Source organism: Mandrillus leucophaeus, unplaced genomic scaffold, assembly GCF_000951045.1.
Source record: "Mandrillus leucophaeus isolate KB7577 unplaced genomic scaffold, Mleu.le_1.0 Scaffold117, whole genome shotgun sequence".
In the NCBI taxonomy this organism is placed as follows: Eukaryota; Metazoa; Chordata; class Mammalia; order Primates; family Cercopithecidae; genus Mandrillus; species Mandrillus leucophaeus.
In genome coordinates this window covers 1485189-1506248 of record NW_012099987.1, presented here as the reverse complement: position 1 = coordinate 1506248, position 21060 = coordinate 1485189, and the positions used below count along the sequence as shown (strand labels likewise).

Sequence of the window (21060 nt, the reverse complement as noted above, 5' to 3'; positions counted from 1 at the left end):
AATGGGCAAAGGTCAACTACTTCAGTCAGTGATGCTTGACTGGCATGACATTGCATAACCAAGCTGGAACTTTCCCCTTTCTCAATCAACTACGTGTTCCCAAAGATTTATGTCTATCACACAAATTGCATTTATGGTATATTTTTTCTTTTCTTCCCCCTTTTTTAAGAATGAAAGGAGCATTTAGTTGTCAGTCAACATTTGTGATTAGAGTAAGAAATCCCACTGCTAAGATGCTATGCTGAGTTAATTCCAGTCCAAAGCAAAGACACCTGACATTTAACCCAAGACTGAGAACAGTTAATTTCTGTTGTGTCATTCATCTGTATAAAACCCTCTACGAACTCATTTCACTCAAAACAACAGCCAGCTACCTGGGAAAACAGGAGAAACAGTGTGAGGTATTTAGTTGGGAGGGTGGAACACATGCAAGTGGGACTCAGATCACAGGTGTCCTCTCCTGTGAGTGAGAGGAGATGGGAACTACTGCTTATCCAGTACTGGCCACGTGCTGGCTTAGTGCTGAGGCTTTGAGAATATCATGTCACCTAATGTCTCTGCAACCCAAGGAAGTAGCTAAGGTCATCGTCCTCATTTTCCTGATGGGAAAATTGAGTTTTACAGGATATAGGGCACTTGTCCAAGATCACCCAACAGTAAGAAGCAGAGCAGGAGCTTGCAACCAGGTCTGGGATCAACTGGTATTCTTTCAAAAAAATTTTATAGCTTGATTTTATTTTTAATTAACATATAATAATTGTATGCATTTGTGGGTTATAATATGATATTTTGATACGTGTATATACATTGCAGAATGATAAAATCAGACTAATTAGCAAGACCATCACCTCAAACATCTACTATTTCTTTGTGGTAAGAACATTAAAAATCCTCTCTTTTAGCTACTTTGAAATATGCATTTTTATTAACTATAGTCACCATACTGTGCAATAGAACAGAGCTTCTTCCACCTACTGACTGTGTACTTCTTGACCCTTTTCCCTCTCCATTTTCTGCCCTCAACCCCCAGCCTCTGCTAACCACCATTCTACATTCTATTCTCTACTTCTATGCATTTGACTGTTTTAGATTCTACATATACAGAAACGAGATCATACAGTATTTGTCTCTCTGTGCCTGACTTATTCCACTTAACATAATGTCCTCTAGGTTCAACCATCTTGTCTCAAATGACAGAATGTCCTGTTTTCGAAAGGCTGTGTCATACTCCACTGTGCATATACCATATTTTAAAAATCCATTCATCTGTTGTGGATGCTTAGGTTGTTTTCATATAATATCTTGGCTATTGTGTATCATGCTGCAGTGAACACAGGAGTGCAGACCTCTCTTTGACACACTGAGTTCGTTTCCTTTGGATATATACCCAGAAGTAAGATTGCTGGGTCATATGGTAGCCCTATTTTTAGTTTTTTGAGGAACTTCCATACTATTTTCCAAAATGTGTAATTTACAACACCACCAACAATATAAGAGGGTTCCCTTTTCTCCCCAGCCTCACCAACACTTGCTGTCTTTCATATTTTTGGTAATAGCCAATCTGACAGATGTGAGATAACATCTTATTGTGGTTTTAATTTGCATTTCTCTGATGATTAGAGATGTTAAGCAAGATGGCAATATCTGCTTGCCATTTATATGTCTTCTTTCGAGAAATATCTATTCAAGTCCTTTGCCCATTTTACACAGGGTTATTTGTTTTCTTGTTATTGAGTCTTTTGGTTTCCTTGTATATTCTGGATAACGGCCCCTTATCCGATGTATGATGTGCAGATATTTTTTCCCAATCTGTGAGTTGCCTCTCCACTTTATTAATTGCTTCCTATTTCAACCCCCTTGCTGGTTTCTGTACTTCAGTGGTTCTCCCACTTGAGCTGCATCAGAAACACCTGGAGGCCTTTTCCAAACACAAATTTCCGGGCTGAACTCTCCAGAGATGCTGATTGGATTCCATAGGTTTGGGGTAAAGAATTTCCATGTCTAACCTGTTCCTGGGGAAGGCTGCTGGTGCTGGTGTTGGGGACCACACACTGGGAATAACTGTTTTAAATTAATCTGTCATATTTGACCATGTGTGGACAGGATGCCTTGATTTAGAGGTTTCTGGGTACTGCCCCCTCCCCTGTCACCCGGCCCCTGTTGCCATCATCTCTCCCCTGGGCCCAGGTAGACTCGACCTACGTCTTTCGGAAAGCTGACATCATATCATGGGTCCATGTAGCGCTTACCCGTGAGCCAGTCCATCCCAACAGGGCGAAGGCACGACGCTCGTAGGGGCACATGACTAAATCCACACGGATGGCCTTCCAGGTCTTTCCCTCCTGCCAGCTGGACTGGTCACTGTCCACTCTTTGAAGAGGCAATTTGAAAATCAAAAAGCACTTTTGAAAATGATCCAAAGCATCAACTTTCCTGCTAGGCAACCTGAGCTTTTCAAATGTTGACTCCACAAGGTCATAATATAAAACTAATCCCTGAAAAGAAACAGAATGGCATCAGGAAAAGGCCCTGACGAAGAGGAGCCATGATTTTATACTGGATTCTTAACGAAATCTTTACAGATCTGAGCAGAACATGAACATGTGTTTGATCTTTCATTAAAGGTCTACCCACAAACACTAGGAGAAAAGACTAAGAAAGTGGTTGCATTATCTTCCCGTTACAGAAAAGGAATTTAGTGATGAGAGAGGCTGAGGCAAAGCCACTTAAGGGCAAAACTGCAAGAAAATCTCCATCTCCACTTCTGAACCTCAGCTAGTGCTCTGGGCTCTTCTTAGTCCTTTAAAAACAAACCAACCATAAACAAAAAGCCATGCTGCAGGAATTTCAGACCAGCCTGGGTGACATAATGAGACCTCATCTCTACATAAAATTTAAAAATTAGCCAGGTATGATGGCATGTGTCTGTAGTCCCAGCTACTCAGGAGGCTGAGGGGGAAGGATCCCTGGAGCCTGGAAGGTTGAGGCTTCAGTGAGCTATAATCACACCACTGCACACTAGCCTGGGAGACAGAGCAAAATCCTATCTCAAAAATAAATAAATAATAAAATAAAAATTCATGTTGTTTCTGGGGAGGGCAGCTTTGAGTTAGTGTCTGCTATAGTTTGGATGTTTGTCCCTCTAAACCTTATGTAGAAATTTGATCTCTAGTGTTGGAGGTGGGGCCTAATGGGAGGTCTTTGGGTCATAGGGGACGATCTCTCATGAATGACTCATCCTCATGGTAATGAGTGAGTTCTCACTTTGTCAGCTCCCATGAAAGCTGGGGGTTACAAAGAACCTGGCCCTTCCCCACTCTCTCTTGCTTTCTCACTCACCCTGTGACCTCTGCATCTGCCAGTTCCTCCTTGCCTTCTGCCATGACTGTAAGCCCCGTGAGGCCTCAGCAGAAGCAGATGCTTGGTGTCATGCTTCTTACACAGCCTGCAGAACCATAGGCCAAGTAAACGTCTTTTCTTTATAAATTACCCAGCCTCAGGTATTCCTTTATAGCAATGTAAATGGACAAAGACAGTGTCCCTTTATATTATACCAATGACTAGGTTTAACCCGCCCAAAGCGTTGTGGCTGGAGGCTGAGTCTAACTTTGGGGCAGGATGACTTGCTATTTCTAGGTAGCACTTCGGAGGCTCTTTCTCATGAGAGTGTTACTCCACCTGTCTTGGAGAAAGTGGGATAAAGTTAATGACACGTTTCATCTAAAGTTGCCTATCCAGAAAGTGGACAAGTGATTCTAAGATGTGACCAATCTAGTTGCCATTCTTGGTGGGAGCTCCTGATGGTACAGGGCAGATGTGGGAACAGGAGAGAGAAACATGCTGTCAAACGCTAAATCTGGCAACAAAAACAGCAAGTAACCCTCAAATAATGTCATCAAGTTACTGGGATGTGTGATTTGTTACCATGTACTCCTTAGGTTGGATGTTTAAAAGCTCTATCATCAGAAGCATTTGGAAGGTTTGCTAAAGCGCAGTTTGCGGAGCTCTGTCCCCAGAGTGATGCAGGAGGGCGAGGGAGGCATTTCGGACAGATTCCCAGGCAATGCTGGTGTTCCCGGGCCGGGACTACACTTTGAGCATCATTGGTAAATTGATTATTGTTAGGAGTCATGCTTTGTCTTTCTTCTACAAACCTGCACAAGACATTATTTCAGTTCAAAAAGATACTTTTTATTTTGTTGACCTCAATAGAGGGAACTCTTCACCCTTCAACGCCTTGAAGAACAAACACCATTTGAAGGGGGAAGCACTAATGCTAGGGAGGCCCTCTGGAGGAGGTGGGAGATGTTGCCCTAGTTAACTTCTAATCACCAGCTCAGGAAAGCACATTTCTACTTTTTTAAGGAAACTTGCTAAAATTAGTACAGAAGAGCAGCCTTTTGTGTAAATTTCAATCATGTAAATTTGAAAAAGGAGATATAAAAAATATGAAGAAGTCTCACATGAAAGCCAAATTTGTAATAACACACCTTCCCTTTAAAAAAAAAAAAAAAAAAAAAGGCCCAAAAGCTGGATTCCTCACAGTAAACTGTGCTTGTCCTGTTGCCACATGGTGGAGTCACTTGGTGGGTGAGAGAAAAATGGGCCATTCTTTATTGGGCTTTTGTCTTGAATTTTGCAAGGTGTTTGAGAACGCATCCTTGAACGTAATGCTTCTGTCTGCGTGTTCAGAAGGTTGTCTGCAGCAGGCCACAGCTGTCAAACATGCACACAACCCCTGATGCCACCTCTAGAACTCCAGCCCCAGCTATCTACGGGGCAGCCCTCTGGGCTCTGGCTTCCCCATCAATACCCACTGGTTGACTGAATATTTACATCAGCATGTTCTTTTATTTTTCCTACCAGACACTGAGAAACTCCTGACTAGGAGGAAGCATTTCCCTGCCTCTCCGCCCCTCCCGTCCTCCCCAGGGCACAGAGCGGCCAGTTCTCAGGAAGAGAGCTGTAGGGCAGGACGGAGATGCACTCAGCTTGACCTCCCACAGGAAGGATCCATCCGAATTTAGTCTCAGATGCCTTCCGAGGAGGGTCACAAGGCTGAGTGTGAGGCTTTCTAGCCAGGATCCCTTCCCTGCCCTTTGCTTCCAAATCCCTCCAACTCCTTCTGGGAAAACTCGACGCCCAGTATTCAAACTCATGTCAGTTTCTCAAAGTGAATATATTCTTTACCCTCCAATGTCTGTCAATACCTTCCCTCCCAGCAGTTCCATGAACTGGAGATGTGGCCACACGGAACAGTTAGGGTCCCGTACCCAAGGTCTCACCCACCGGGCAGGAACCGAAACCAGAGTCATTTAACCTCCCCTCTTTGGGTTGAACCGCTGGTGCCATTGAGAACTCAGGCTAACGGAGTCTTTGGGGATGGCAGCCCTCCCCCCAAGATCAATATTTCCAAGATTTTTGCTTCCCTGTCTCCCACCCCTGACCAAGGGGCTTCCTACAAAGATCACATTTAGAGTCATCTGATGGGTGACTCGACCGGATACCATTGGTTTTTCACTATGCTCCACAGGTGTTTTGAAACACTGGATGCGTATGTTGTGCATGTTGTGAGAGAATGTGCATGTGTATACCTGCACAGACTTCATAACCTGGAAAGTGCAGCTTTTGGTCAGCATGGCAGGGCACGGGAGTGAGGCAGAGGGGGAAATTAAATACAAAGAAGTCATCTGCCGATTCCACAACTGAGGTGTTGTGGGCAGGCCTGGAGCTGCAGCGGTCTAATCAGGGCTGAGACACCAAATTACAAACTGCCCCACAGCTTCTCCCTGCTGTCAATGTTTGTCAGTGAGTGAAGGGGAAGAGTAAGCCCCTACCCACTCCTGAGTCCCCTCGCCTGGCCCAGTGCCAGGCTTTCAGGCAGAGTTCAACAAATAATTGTGCATAAGAGATAATGATAACAGTCAGCACTATTTGTTAGGCTTTTACCATTCATCAGATACTGCACCAAGTGCTTTATCTAATTCTTTCATTTAATCTGCTCCTTTAATGAATGAGAGAAGCTTGTTACCCCTGTTTTATAGATGGGGAAAGTGAAACTTGGAAAGATTAAGTAACCGATCCCAAGTCATATAGCTAGTGAATGGCGGGGCTGTGCTTTTAAAATCCCAACTCTAAAACCCACGTGCTTACATTAACATCAGCCTCTGCTGCAGCGCCTGCATATAAAATGCCCATCCCTGCTTGGGGACCAGCAGTAAGTGTGACTTCCTTGAAACTAAGGGAAGACCAATGGAAAGAGGACTCTCTGCTGCTATCTCCCTACCCCATTCCAGTCTTTAATAGTGTCGGCATGGGGAGGGGAGGGTGCCTGTAGGCCAAGGTCAGAGAGGTCCATTTTTGCAGGGCCTCCAGGTACGGAGCCACACAGCCCACTCTCCACCAGGCCTCAGCTAGCAGGGTCCACAAGCCATGCTCCCTTGTCTATCAATGAGAATCTTTTGTTGATAAGAAAGTTTATCAACAAAATCTTGAGCAGACCAGTGGGCCACTTCGCTGACTCTTCCTTGTGCTGCCATCCCCTGGCTTTGTCTATTATGTTCACTCTTAGGGCCACTGGCTGCCCTGTGTTCATTCCCCTGAGAGGGACAGAGGGGGTTGGGAACGGCTTCAGAGAAGAATTTGGATCTGGTTCTAAAGTTGAGTCTTCATTTCCAGTGCCCCTGGCCCTAGGGTTGTGTTTCTAGTTTTTATTTTCACTTTATCTGAGGTCTTCCTTTTCTGGGATATCAGTAAGCTTGGTCCACACCCAACAGAAGCAAACTACTCAGGAAGGATGAAGCTGTGAGGAGAAACACCAGCCCATCCAGGCCTATCTACAGGTCCCAAGGGTAGGACCCTCTGGTCTCTCTAGGAAGTGAGGCTCTCACTAGAGTCAGACAGGAGTCAGGGCCTGCGTGTGGCTCTGGCTGCAGGGTTAGCTTAGCTTACTCCACCAGGCAATAGGCCTGTCACAAGTCTGATCTCTGCAATATATGGGGGCTTCTAGCCATGACCTCTGCAGGGCTCAGCTTGCCCTCATTAGTTTCCTTCATTCCATCTCAGTACAAAGTCAAGATGGTAATTGGCCAGCATAGAATTCAAGGCACTATCAACACCTCTTAGATTGATTTTATCCCAGTCTTTGCAGTCCTGCCCCCTCACCCAAGCTTGCAGCTTTCTGGCTCACATTTCCCAGGTCTTTAGAGTGCATGCTTTTCACTTCGTTTGGATGCTTTAATGCCTCTGTATGTCAAACACAAATGCATAGCCACCCTTGGCCCTGTTGGCAATAGGGTAAGTACAAATAAACAAGATACAGGACATATTCATAACATGTAATCTAGGACCAAAAACAGGAAAGTCTTATTGTAGGTCATATGGCTTTGTATAAGCTGCTGCAAATAAAAGGCAAGTAATGTGCAAAATTCAAGTGTTAACATAATGTAAGAGTGTGCATGTATTTTTCATCTTTCTTCTCACCTTCTTTTCCCATAAGTTCATCACTTTCTGTAAAAGTTGTTGCTCTTCATCCTCTGTTGATCCTGGGCTGGTAATTAAAAAATCTACATCATGCCCCATCTTCTTACCCCTAATTTTCAAAAGCAGTATAAAATGGAAATCAATTAGATTTTAGTCTTCATTTAAAAAAAAAAATCACCTTTGTTTCTATGTCCTATGCTTAAGATTTGCAACGTAGAAGGTTCTCGACATTTTTTTAAGAAACAAAATATCCTTGGTTACACATCTCTATTCCTTACAAAATAAATTTATGACACAAAAAAAGTCATATGTAGCATGTATGTGATTATGTATATCTGGGCAAAAAATAATAAAAAATTATTTATTCTACACACTCACACAAACCTACATGCACCCACACATACACACATAGAGACAAGCATGACAACAAGCAAACCAATAATTGTGGTAGACTACACTACAAGGTAGAAGTCTTGGAATTATGACATGGAGTAAAGCCATTATCTTAGATTTGATCTTCTCTTACTTTCTCCCGTGCCCAAACCTATTTTGTTAGAATGGCCAGCAGCCACCAGGTAAGAGGGCTGGAGAAAGAGGTGGAGGAGGCTGTGGGAGGAAAGAAATCCCTTTCTGAAATGTAGGCCTCAATATCCAACAACCACATACATACCTGTAAAGTGTTTGCTCATTCATGAATTCATTCAGTCAGTCATTTATTGACTCAACCAAGATTTCTTGAGCACCTACTTTGTGCTAGGCATCATGCAATAGTCTTGCTGAGAGCTAAGCTCTACAAACTTAGTGGAGAAACCACACACAGGAACAAATCACTGAAACTCTGTGGATCAAGGGCTTTGCAGGTATTCAGGGAGCATGGAAGAGGGGGCTCTAATCCAGCATGGAGAAGGAGGGAGTCAAGGAAGGCTTTCTGGAGGAAGTGCCATCTAAATTGAGTCTTAAAAAATGAGGGGAAGTCAGCCAAGTGACAATTTGAGGAATGGCCGTCAAAGCAGAAGTCTGAGTAAGCAAAGCAACAAGGCAAGAAACAGCTCTGAATGTGCAGGGGATGACAAGCCATTTGGGGTTGCTGAAATGAAATGTGAGGGGCACGAGACAAAGCTGCAGAAAGAAGCTGGCACTAGATAACAAAAGGCCTTTTGTGCCATTTCAGATGCCTGTCTGAGTCAGGGAGCCACTGAAGTATTAGGGCAGAGGAGGCAAAGCCACCCAAGTTATTTACCTCCGGAACCCTCCTGTCATGGTGACGAAAGCATCCGGAAGAAATGCCCGGACAGCCTCTTTAACCAGCACACTGACGGCCTCTGCTTCTGCCCTGGTCACACAGCTGACAAGGTCTTCATAATACAGAAATCCTGAGAGGCCATTTGACAGGTCAATGAAGAGAGTGATGCGCGTGTGAAACAACCAGCCCTCAGTGGAAGGGAATTCTGTCCCCACAATAGAGCTAACATGACTACAGGCATCAACACCAAACTCCATTTCCACAGAGACAGAACAATCTATGTGATTCTCCTGGTTGTGAATTTTGCAGGGTAACAATGGTTCTTTGCTTTCTAACCGAGAGGCTTACAATTTCCTAAGAAGGAGACAATATTTCACATCCCTCTGGAATCCAAATTGTTCAGACCTGACTTCCTACTGAAGAACCAGCCTTCTTGATCAATAAGCTGTGTCCTACTATTTTTTAAAAGGTAACGCATAAAGATTTGGGATGAGGAGATTTAGAGTTGGAAGGTGATGGATCCATTAAAAAATTAAAGTCAAGAATAGGAGCAGGGTAGATGTCTGTCTGAAGCAAGGCAGGAAATATCTTAGGTGGTTTAGCTTGTTGCTTCTTTGCCTGACCAGCACGAATTAATGAAAGTTCAGAGTTGCTATGATGAAAAGCTGACAACTTGGTGGTTCCCACAGAGCGGTGTGGAGGGAGATTTGGAGGGGAAGAGCAAAGGAGAAGGGAGGCTTATCTCCAAGGATTGGGGTGAAGTATTGGTGAGATGAGCCCGGTGATTAGATCCATAGAGCCTGAGGGACATCAAATCATGCTTCCGTATCACTGCTGTCCTATCTAGGGTCTCCAAGAGGGGATCATTCAAACTCTGCTTGACTCTAATAATGGGGAACTCTGATACCTCCAGAGGAGCCTGTTTCCTAATTGTAAACTCTGTTGCGCCAGTTCTTTCTTTTGAAAAGCGTAAGTCTACTTCTTTGCAATTTCACCTACCATTGGCCCTCTGAAATGACAAGAGTAAATCTATTGGTCCTTGTTTCTCACCCTGGGATTGTGGAAGGGAGGCAGCAGCATGGCCATTTGGCTTGCACACCCTGCCAAACTTCCCATGTTATCTCTAATGGGGACAGTCACAGAAATATGCTGGCAAGACCAAGAGAAAATGGCATTCATATGAACACACCTATAAACTGTGTCCAATACCAAACCACACCACTTGTGAAACACTACTTTCTTTATATCAATACTGATACTTCTTTTTTATTTTTTAAAAAAGCCACATTTCTAAAAATTATTGCAATATGGCCATTTTTATGAGCATGAGGAGTTTGATCTAAGAAGTAATGTTCTATTAGGCTGTAATACAGAAACTGTCATCATGACTAAGATTCAAAGCACAACTCACTGGGTAACCACAAACACCTGTGCTTATGCAGTGATATACATGATCCAAAAGTCATGATTCACAACTATTTCTTTAAGAAGATGTGCAGGTATCAGGAATGAACATGTAAGACTATGATGATTTGTTGACATCCATGAAAGTAATTTAATTGGCTTTCCTTTTTGGTATGGCAGGGTGACTAACTTATTACAGGAAACTTATCACACAGTACAAGGTTAAATATGTGCTGCTATAGTTCATAAATTGACTTTTCAAGGCAAATGTGGCATGTGCATGCTCAAGCCTCAGGGAACTGCAATCAAGTGCAAATATAAGTAAAACTTAATCAGGTTATCCATCTGACCCATGAATTGTCCTTTCAATGTGTTCAATTAGCTTACCCTTCACAGTATTCTAAGCTATTCCCATTGACAATTCCATTCAGTGTAGTGCTGCTCCAAGGGGTGCCTATAACCACTTGTGGGGTATAAGTATAGTGGGAGGGCATTCCTTGATTTCTGCCTAGAACTGGTAGCATTAAACAGTTCGATGGAAATCACTGATTGACTAAATGAATAAAGCTGCTTCATTCAAAGGGTTGGAAAAGCTCAATAGCAAGAGCAAAAATCCAGTTTACAAAGCTGGGGAATTGGAAGCCCTTAGTTCCTGAGAACACTGGACGTCATTTGATAAGGGTTTCATCCAAGTGAAACACTGTATTGCCTCCCAATTTCTCTCTAAGCATTGAGAGTCTTTACTCATCATTCCAAACCACTTACTTGCTACTTATATTTAATACTTACTTAAACTTATTTTGAATGGCATCTTGAGAACTGGTGTAAATCATGCTTATTAAACGTGTGCTTTCAGGGTCCTAGAATATAAATACTGGATCTTTTTTTCTTAGACTCTTTTATTTCCTATGTGGCATTGTATTATCAGCAATCTTTCAAAGATGAGCAACTTTACAAAAAAATGAGCAGGGGTCTTCTGTAGTATCACTGATAGGACCTACCACGATTTGATTTGCTTCCTATACCATTGCTTGTTTTTGTTTGTTTGTTTTTGTCGTTACTTAAACAGAAAATCTCTGTCTACCTTTTTCTCCTGGTCTTCTCTGGCAACAGATTTTCTTACTTTCACATCATTAAAAATCTGGGGCCAGGTGTGGTGGGTCACACCCGTAATCTGGGCACTTTGGGAGGCCAAGGCATGTGGATGGCTTGAGCCCAGGAATTCAGGACCAGCCTGGGCAACATGGTGAAGCCCCATTTCTACAAAAAATTAGCTGGGTGTAGTGGTGCACACCTGTGGTCCTAGCTACTTGGGAGGCTGAGGTGGGAGGATCACTTGAGCCCAAGAGGCAGAGGTTGCAGTGAGCCTCGATAACACCACTGTACTTCAGCCTGGGCAAAAGAGTGGGAACCTGTCTCAAAAAAATAAAAATAAAAAAAAAAATTATGACTTTATTCTCTATAACTCTAGGAGCCATGGTGCTGGGGACTGTGGCTGTGACTCCTTTTGAATCACAACTGTGTTGTATTTTTATTGCCTGTTAAAAGTAAACATTTTTTTTAAACACACAATTTTTTTTGACACTGTATTGCCATCCCTTCATTTTTAAAAAACTCACTGGGAGCCTCATAAATGGAAGTGACCAGGCTACCTTCAACCTCTGAGAGGCCCTGCCAGGCTTTCAGGTGGGTGATGACAGCACTCATGTCCCACCATAGTCTTCTCTTAGGCTAAAGAGTCTTGGTTGGGTACATCAACCCTGTGCCTACATTTCCACCACTTCCCTTCTATTTTCCTGGTGTTCTACAGTTTCTAGAGCATCTTCACATTTGTGCCAGGCAACAGCTCTAGTTTGTTCAAGCAGCCAACCCTTCTGTCTTTGACTCTTCACCCACAACTCTTACCCAGGGAGACAGCCAGGACCCAATGTCCAGAAGAGTCAGTAAGGACCAGATCAGCAGCACAACCTGGCTTGACATTTGGATGAAGGACCACCAACAGCCACCGTGGAGGGTGCCTTTGCTCTGTGCCAGACACAGTGCTGAGGCATTGCCTGCATTATCTGATTGACTTCCCAGCTAAGTATCAATGTTATCTCCTTTTTATAGATTAGGTAACTAAGGTTCAAAGATTTTAACTAACTTGCTCAAGATCACACAACTGGAAACTGCTGGAGCTAGGATTTAGATCCAAGCATCAACAGACCTCAAAGAAGTGTCCCAGCTCTCCCAGATTGGAGTTGCAGTGTAACTGACTTAGAGCTCCACCACGACCCGACCAGCCCATAGCAACAATGACTTTTAGGAGAGAATTTACCTGCTCTCTGCATTCGTGTAAATTTCAGGCTTTCGTCCGACCTTACTTTACTCAGAGTTCTGAAACCCATCCTGAACCACTTCTCAGAAGTCTTCAACCCCACTCCAAATACAGAAGTAAAGAGCTAAAATGGAGGGAAAGGCATGCTATCAGTCTCTAAAATAATCATTATGACATCCGAGTCATGACCCTTTCTAGGTCTCAGGCAATGAAGAAAAAGTATAAGCAATCTTTGACCTAGTTCCTCCTGAATATGACAAGCAGGTGGGTGATGGTCATTTTAAGGGCATTTTTGTTTCAGATGAGTCCTTTCTTGACATGTGGCATTACAAAATGAAACAGAAGTAACAAGCAGGTTCCGGCACTTGTGCAGAGCTTAGGTATAGTCTAATTGATGGCTTGCCTGTGCTGTCCATGAGTGATACAGTATCTCTATAGGGCTCTCCACTTTGCTGGGTCTCTTACCGACACTCATGTTCTACATAGGTACCCTCACATTTTGAAAAGAGATGCTCCTATAGGTTATATAGTTTCTCCACCATCACACAGGTGAGAAGTGGCACAGCCCAAACTTAAACCCCGGTCTATTTACACTCCAAGCCTGTGCTCCTGCTCATGGCCATATTTTAGGCCTGTACATCACTTTTGCAGTGAAGGGACTGGTGGAAGTCCCTTCCACCTGCAGCTCTAAGGCAGGGCAAATTGGGAGGTAATAAACCCTGCTTCCAACTAAATGGAGAGGCAGTAAGGAGATTTTCAGACACAAATCTGCTCTTTAAGAGCAGTTCTGTCCTGTCCCCACCAACCCCCCGTGGTCCTCATGTCCCATGATGTTTGTACCCATGAGTGACAGACTCTTGGAGGGTAAGGCAATTTGTACATCACCATAGCATGGCAATTATCTCAGCACCTGAATTTATTTAGGCATTTTCTTCCTAGAGCAAAGCTATGGACTGAATTCCCCCTCCCAACTCAATTTGTAGGTTGAAGTCCTAATCCCCAGTATGATGGTATTTAAGACAGGGCCTTTGGGGTCATGAGAGTGGGGCTCTCATGATGGGATTAGTGTCTTTTTGTTTGTTTTGTTTTTGAGACAGTCTCACTCTATCACCCAGCCTGGAGTACAGTGGCGCGATCTCAGCTCTCTGCAACCTCTGCCTCCCAGACTCAAGTTTTTCTCATGTCTCAGTCTCCCAAGTAGCTGGAATTACAGGCATCCCCCACCACACCTGGCTGATTTTCATATTTTTTAGTAAAGATGGGGTTTCACCACGTTAGCCAAGCCGGTCTTAAATTCCTGGCTTCAAGTGCACCTGCCTGGGCCTCCCAAAATGCTTGGATTACAGGCATGAGCTATGGTGCCTGGCCCTGGATTAGTATCTTTATGACACCAGAAAGATTGCTTGTTCTTGCTCTCTCTCTTGCCATGTGAGCAGGGGAGCATGTGAGGACACAGCAAGAAGCCAGAAAGAGAACCCTCACCAGAAACTGACCCTGCTGACATCTTGATCCAGAACTTTCAGCCTCCAGAATGGTGAGAAAATAAATTCCTGTTGTTTAAGCCAACCCATCTCTGTGCTTTGTTATTGTAGCCCAAGCTGACTAATACAACCAGCCAGAATAAGTAATAAGATTAACTGAAAAGCCATTTTCAATAAATATATGTAAAATCACTTACTTTGAAGGATTGATATCGTTCATCATTTAACACAGCTTTAACTTCAGAACTTTCTCCATCTTCAATAATCTCCTAGTGGACAGTTGAAAAATACTTTAAATTAGTGATGTTAGACAATTACTGTCTAAGACTCTCAAATTCATGGATCTAGTTGCTTGGTTTCTCATGAAATGTGCATGCATCGCATCCTGGGGTATTTCCTTAACTGATCTGGAGAAAACAAGACATTTCTCTATAATCTTGAAAATGCTAGCTCATCATATATCCAAGGACCCCTTTATGATCCTTAGGAACAAAGATACAAATGGTTAGGGTCCAGATCTACAGAATTCCAAACCAAAATCTTTGCTGAAAAATGTATGTCCAAATATTGGTGATAATTTTCTCTTCAATGAATATGACCACTGAAATAAGAAGACTTTTCCATTGAGAAGGTTAATTTTGGACCCACCAAAAAGCCAATCTACATTCAAGCCCTTGTGATATCTAGCTCAGAGCCCCCCTCCTCTGAGTAGAGTTGGGATAATTGTCCTTAAATAATATACCTTGCACTTGACTATATAGAAACTTACTACCAGATGACCGACTTGCTTTGCTGGGGAATCCCTAAACACCATTCAATAAATAAGCACAACCTCCAGCACTCTCCCTGGAGAGATGTAGAACCAACCCCACTTGATGTCAAATGCACCGCTGCTCTAAGGTGGCGCCCCCAGGTGGAACTGAGGTCCTCCACGCAGCCACTGTTTGAAATCAGACCATTTCCCTGCTGTCAAGCTTGTAAGTCACTTGAGTCTTTCACTGTGATTAATAACAATATGGGAGAGTTCTGTTTCTACTAGCTGGCTCCATGTAACCCCAGCTATGGTAATATTAGGGTATGGATTATACATAACATGCCTCTATCTATATGTTATAGTAGGTAGCTAGTCGGGCATGAGCGGAGCAGGAGAGGGCTCCCCGCTCCCAACCAGGAATGTCAGGCGACCATCAGGTGATGGTCCAGCAGTTATCACACTATGGCTCTAAAATGATAATTGGTTGCAGCTGGTGCTAGAGCGCAGTAATTCCCTGATAGTCTGGCAGTTATCACACTATAAAATGATAATTGGTCACAGCTGGTGCCAGGGAGAAGCAATTTCCCAATAGATAAAAACACTTGAAATTGGTAATCAGCAGCTTCCAGTAAAATCTCAGGAATTGGGTGAGTGGGCATGAGCATGCACATTAAGAGACAAAATGGCAGAGTATGATTTTCTGAGGCATTCCACTGGAAAAGGGAAGAATGCCTCAGGTGAGCATGCATACAACTCCGGCAGACACACTGTGCCTGCACCCCTCCCAAGCACGAGGAGGGCACTGTGCACGCGGGTGACTCACCCTAAGGGAAGAATCATGGGAAAAGGGATGCAGGACCCCGGAAGTATGCCAGTGTATAAAACCCCAAGTCAAAAGGTCAAACGCTGCACTTGCCCTCCAAGTTGCCCACTTGGGTCTCCTCCAAGTGTACTTTCCTTTCTTTCCTGCTCTAAAGCTTTTTAATGAACTTCCACTCCTGCTCTGAAACTTGCCTCAGTCTCTTTTTCTGCCTTATGCCCCTCAGTCGAATTCTTTCTTCTGCAGAAGCAATAATTGGGGTTGCTGCAGACCCGAACGGATTCACTATCAGTAACTCTGACACCTGCCACCACTAATGTATTTTGGTGCCATGTGACTAGGATATTCACTCTCTCTCTCTCTATATATATAAAAATATAAACACACACACACACACACAGAAACAGGAGAGCAAGAGGAACGTGTATAAAGGAAAATTTGTGATGTACACCACATCTACATAGTTGACAGAAAAATCTGTTAGCTACATCTCTCTCTCCCCGCTCCCCACCTACCAATTGGGAAGTGGGACAAATCCCATTTTACCCTTACCTCTATGATACACTTCACCTTGGACCCCAGGCAGGGAATTCCTTCTGTGTCCTTCATACTGATGATTGTGAATGGCAGAGATTTCAATACAGAAGCTGCTCTCATAAATGTCACACAGGAGTCTTCATTTTCTCTAAACTCACAGTTTTCAGCCAGTATATCAAAGGCATCCTAAAGGATAAAACCAGATAAGCAAGAGATCTGCTTCCAAGCCCCTGAGTCAGTGGTCACTCACAAAGGCCTCTTGCTCTCCTTTAAATATTGGAATACCACTTGAGTGTTTCCTTCTAGGTCAGGATGGGGTTTCCCATACCCTTGTATTCCTCTATTGTGTCATGGAGTAAAGTTGAATTGAAAAGACAGGTACCAGAGTGCATTATACAGAAACTTGGAGTACACTGCCTTTAAACATTCACAGATGATTTAACTAAAGAGTGCTTTGGTGCTCACAGCATCTTGCTAGTCATGACTCAGCATAATCCCTCCTTCTGTACTATCTTCCCACTAGCCTGTGGCTAGAATTCTGCCTTGATCACTGAGCATCCCGGTAAAACACAGCGCTTAACACAGGCCTGTTGAATGAATGAGTTTAGTCATAGGCACACTGACCCAGAGCCAGGATTATTTAAGGTAGGGCATGTTTGTATTTCTAGCAGGGGAGGAAGCAGCTGCAGCTGTGTGATCTCATGCTCAGCATATCCATTAACTACAATTTCCTGGTCTTTCCAACACAGACATAGAGCTGGAAGTCTAGAAATGAAAAGCTCTGTATTGATCTACTACTACATGTTTCATCCAGCTAACCACTGACTCTAGGCTAACAGACAAGCAGTTGTGAGCTTTTAGGGCCAGGGCCGTTCAAAACACCATGACCAATCTGAGGGCTGAGTGGAGCTTTAGATATGATCTATCCAATTTCTTTTTGAATAGATGAGGAAACAGGCTCAGAGAGAGAAACTGACTTGCCCAAACTAGTGAATATCAGAAAGGCTGGAATCTAGGTTTGCTCAATTTTTTGGTTTCCCAGCAAAGGCTGTTGATGCATTGTTACCATTTCTATGTAATTTACTCTTACTATGTGTTGAACTAATTCCAATATTTGTTTTTTCAGAATATTTGCCTTTGACCAAGGGTTGTGCCCATTAATGACAACTCTCTGTAAATAGTAATCTGCTGTCTGTAAAGAATATAACCTAAATGTATTTGTCCATTTCCGGAAGGAAGGAGACCCATTCTTGATAGAAAGAAGGATAGAAGGATCAGAGATCAGGCTAGGGCTGTGGGTAGGTGGGAGGAAAACTTTCCCAAGTTTTCAGAAAAATTTATAATTTAATTTGTGGCTCCATGGAAAGAAGCTGCAAGCCCTTCGTTTGCCCTGGGTGTTGATGTCAAGTCCTGTTACCGTGAATATCTGGTTACAGTTGTTTAAAGTGGTTCTTCTCTGACACGCATACTGGGAGATCTTTTGTACAGCAGTTGGTAGAGTCTTCGGGGGGCCTGGATTGGTGCTATCTGAATAATCTCTTCTCACCTAAACAAATGCATAAGCATCCATTTTCAATAAAAATTAATAGTAATAATAGATATATATGGAAACATTTGGAAGTAGTTGTCTGTGGTTGGAGGATAAAATTATAGGAGACTCAAAATTTATGTTATATACATCTCTAATATTTGAACTTGCTATTATCAACATGTATTTTTTTGAAATCTGAAAAAAAAAACATGAAAAGACCTATCAATTAAATATAACCTTCCTTTTCTATGAACTTATGTACTTATGGTCCAATCCCTCTTCCCAAAAATTCTAGCACAATTGCTCAAATATTTGGAATTGAGAGCTTAATTTTTTGTTTTGTTTTCTTTTGTTTTCTGAATGATCACAGTAAGAGAAAAAAAGGAATCTCCTGCTTTTCTGGCTGCCAGAATATCAAGGCTTAAATATTTTGAAATATTTGTGTATAAATGCGTTCAGGAAAATAGCTACCACTCATAAGGTGCCTACTATACTTAACACACTGTGTTAAGTGCTTTACATGTATATTATTCTAATCTTCATGACCATTTTGTGAGGCTGGCATTATTGTTATGTCATGTTATAAAGGAAGAAACTGAAGCTTTGTAAAGCTAAGTGACTTGCCCAAGGTCACACAGGAAGTAAGCAGAGAATCTAGGGTTTACCCCAACTCTGTTGATTCTAAGCTTATGTTCTTAACCATCAAGCAAAGAACAGTGAAAATCACACCCATGACACTTACAACAAGCTGGTGTTTTCCTGTCATCTCCACCGGTTTCCCTGCTCCTATACATTCTATCAGCCAGGAGACATCAAGGAGTTCTGGTTGTGAGCTAACTTGTATTTTCTGTACTTGAAGCCACTCCAGAACATCTGAACCCGAGTTGTTCTCTGCTACAATGTGGGTGACAGAATCACTGCAAAATGCAAGACAGTTACCAGTTGAAGCATCTTTCAAAAATCAGAAGCTCTCCTCTTTCCTCAAGGTTTCTGAGCATTCCATCTGCTGGAGAAAGACACATGCTAGACCTAACCATAGGTTGGAGAATTTAGGCCTGCATGCAAGTGAATTCTTTCTACATTAATTAGTGTGGCAACAGTGGTCTGGATTACATGTCAGATGCATGAAAAATAAAGACAACATTAGCAGGACTGAGGTGTTGATGGAAAACCAAGGTCCAGAGAAGATGGAAGATGAAATTGCTCTTAAAGTAGCACCTAGCATTCCACATGAGGTTTTGGCATGCTGCTCCGTTTTTACTAGTGGAGGACTTTAATAATCCAACGGCTTTCAAACTTGTTTGACTGTGACCCACAGTTAGAAATACGTTTTATATCATGATCCAAAGTAAACATAGAAATAGGTACAGATGTAGCTATTCTTACATGGATTAAGTAACTGTCTTAATCCACTTAGGCTGCTTTAACAAAATACCTTAGACTGAGTAATTTATAAACAACAGAAACTTATTGCTCACAGTTCTGGAGGCTGGGAAGTCCACGATCAAGGGGTCGGCAGATCTGGTGTCCAGTGAAGGGCCATTCTTCATAGATGGCACCCGCTATGTGTCCTCACATAGCAGAAGGGGAAGGCAGCTCTCTCGGGCCTCGTTTTTAAGGACATTAATCTCATCCACTAGGTGGAGCCCTCATCACCTACTCACCTCCCAAAGGCCCCACCTTCTAATATCATCGCCTTGGGGATTAGGTTTCAATTTATGAATTTTGGGGTGACACAAATATTGAGACCATAGAAACACCCCATTAAATGTTCTCACAGTTTATTATTAATAATAAATTAATTATTTATAACCAGCCTTCAAGAAATTTTGCTTTACATGTTTTCAAAGCCTGGACAGGGATCTTCTTCTTAGCAGGTACTTAGCACTTACCATGTTTAAGGCATTGGTCAAGTGCTTTACCTACAGCATCTCATTTGGCTCCTCAATAAGTGTTACATCATTCACGCTTCAAAAATGAGGAAACTGAGGAACAGAGAGGTCAAGTGACATTCTAAAGGTCACACAGCTGGCAAATGATGCTCATCTTTTTTATTGTTTTTTTCTGGGCCAGATACGTTATTTCTAGTTTTTAATAAGTCTTCATGGTCAGCCTTATATTATTGCACTCAGTGATTTTTAAGATCCTTTCAGTTCAAATAGTCTGTAAATCTGAGCAATAGCATGAGCACACAGCATACCCAGGCATCAAAGAGAAAACACAGCAATATTTTCTCTTTCTCCTCCTATTTTGTTTCCTTGATTTCCTCTTTCTCCATCTTCTTTTTTTGATAGAATCTGATTCATGAGGTATTTTTTTATTTACTATTATATGCACAACCCTAGATTCCTTGTGATAGTGGTGGTGGTGATGGTAGTAGGAGGAGGTTGGGTACCAAAGAAGACAAAGGAAGTTCCTGGCCATTAGTATGTTATATGAAACAGATGGCTTATGGTGTGAATTATGACAGGACATGAGGCATGAAGATCTGCCATGTTCAGAGAAGGAAAAGAACATGGTGTGAGCTGGGAGAGGCAGCTGGTTGGTGGAAGAGCTGTTTTGTGTCTAGTCCTGAATGACACACCTAACAGGCAGAACTTAGGGTTCTCCTGGAAGAAAAGGGTCAGGGGCCAGCCAGAAGGACAGGGAGGAGAATGGCCTGGGTTGGAGTGGAGAGTTTATATTGGGAAGTAATTGTAGATGCAGCTGAATTGGTAGGGACAACTACGTTCTAGAGGGTCTTAGAAGCCTGTTGAGCTTTGATCTTATTTTCTGGGGTTGTGGAGTCAGTGAAGGCTTTTGTGAGCAGAACATTGATGGCACTACAGTGTTATTTTAAAAGATGAGTCTGGTACATAACAGTGATTTGGAGGGGAGCATAATGGGGTAGGGAGGGTTGGGGAGCTACTTAGGAAGATGAAACGATAGTGTAAGTGTGAGATGATTTTAACCCAGTCTGGCACAGGGAGGCAGAGGAGAAATATGGTGGACATCTGCATCAGCTTACCTATGAAAGATGAAGTCGGGGAGGGAGTCAAATAGTACTCCAGCATATTCATCACAGTAAAGTAATGGCACTTTTGGTAGAAATCGAGATTTAGGAAGTTGCGTCTCTTTGGGGGAAGGGGTGGAGCAGTGGAATTGAGGTTTATTTCAGGCATGCTGCATTTGAAGGACAGCAGGAGATCCAAATTAAAATATCTGGTTGACAGTTGGGATCTGAGGTTGGTGCTCAGAGAGATGTGGGGGCTGGGGTCAGAGCTGAGACCATCTGGACGGCAGGATGTGCAGCAGGCCCAAGCAGAAATAAGTCGTGGCAAAGCAACGCTGTACAAGAATTAAAGGAAGCTGGATAACTGTTTCCCTATTCTAGATCCACATTGTTTCAAAATTTATGTATAATAAAATTCCTGAAGGATTCTTTGGATCAAGGATTAATAGGAATTGTTATTCCATCTATATTTCTGCCCTTTGGAGGAAAACATTATTAT

The 21060-nt window shown here is 42.8% G+C and overlaps 1 protein-coding gene across 2 annotated transcripts in view; it reads right to left on the bottom strand.

Annotated features, from left to right (window-relative positions):
* DNTT (DNA nucleotidylexotransferase) overlaps positions 1–21060 on the bottom strand; it is a 35449-nt gene that overhangs the window by 3680 nt on the left and 10709 nt on the right. For both annotated transcript variants that reach the window (XM_012000138.1, XM_012000147.1), the window contains exons 2-9: positions 18312–18486; positions 17456–17584; positions 16054–16224; positions 14125–14196; positions 12447–12570; positions 8723–8855; positions 7483–7591; positions 2250–2495 (exon numbers count right to left, since the gene is read on the bottom strand). In XM_012000138.1, the coding sequence (XP_011855528.1) occupies positions 2250–2495; positions 7483–7591; positions 8723–8855; positions 12447–12570; positions 14125–14196; positions 16054–16224; positions 17456–17584; positions 18312–18486 (1159 nt within the window). The remainder of the gene's footprint in view (positions 1–2249; positions 2496–7482; positions 7592–8722; positions 8856–12446; positions 12571–14124; positions 14197–16053; positions 16225–17455; positions 17585–18311; positions 18487–21060) is intronic.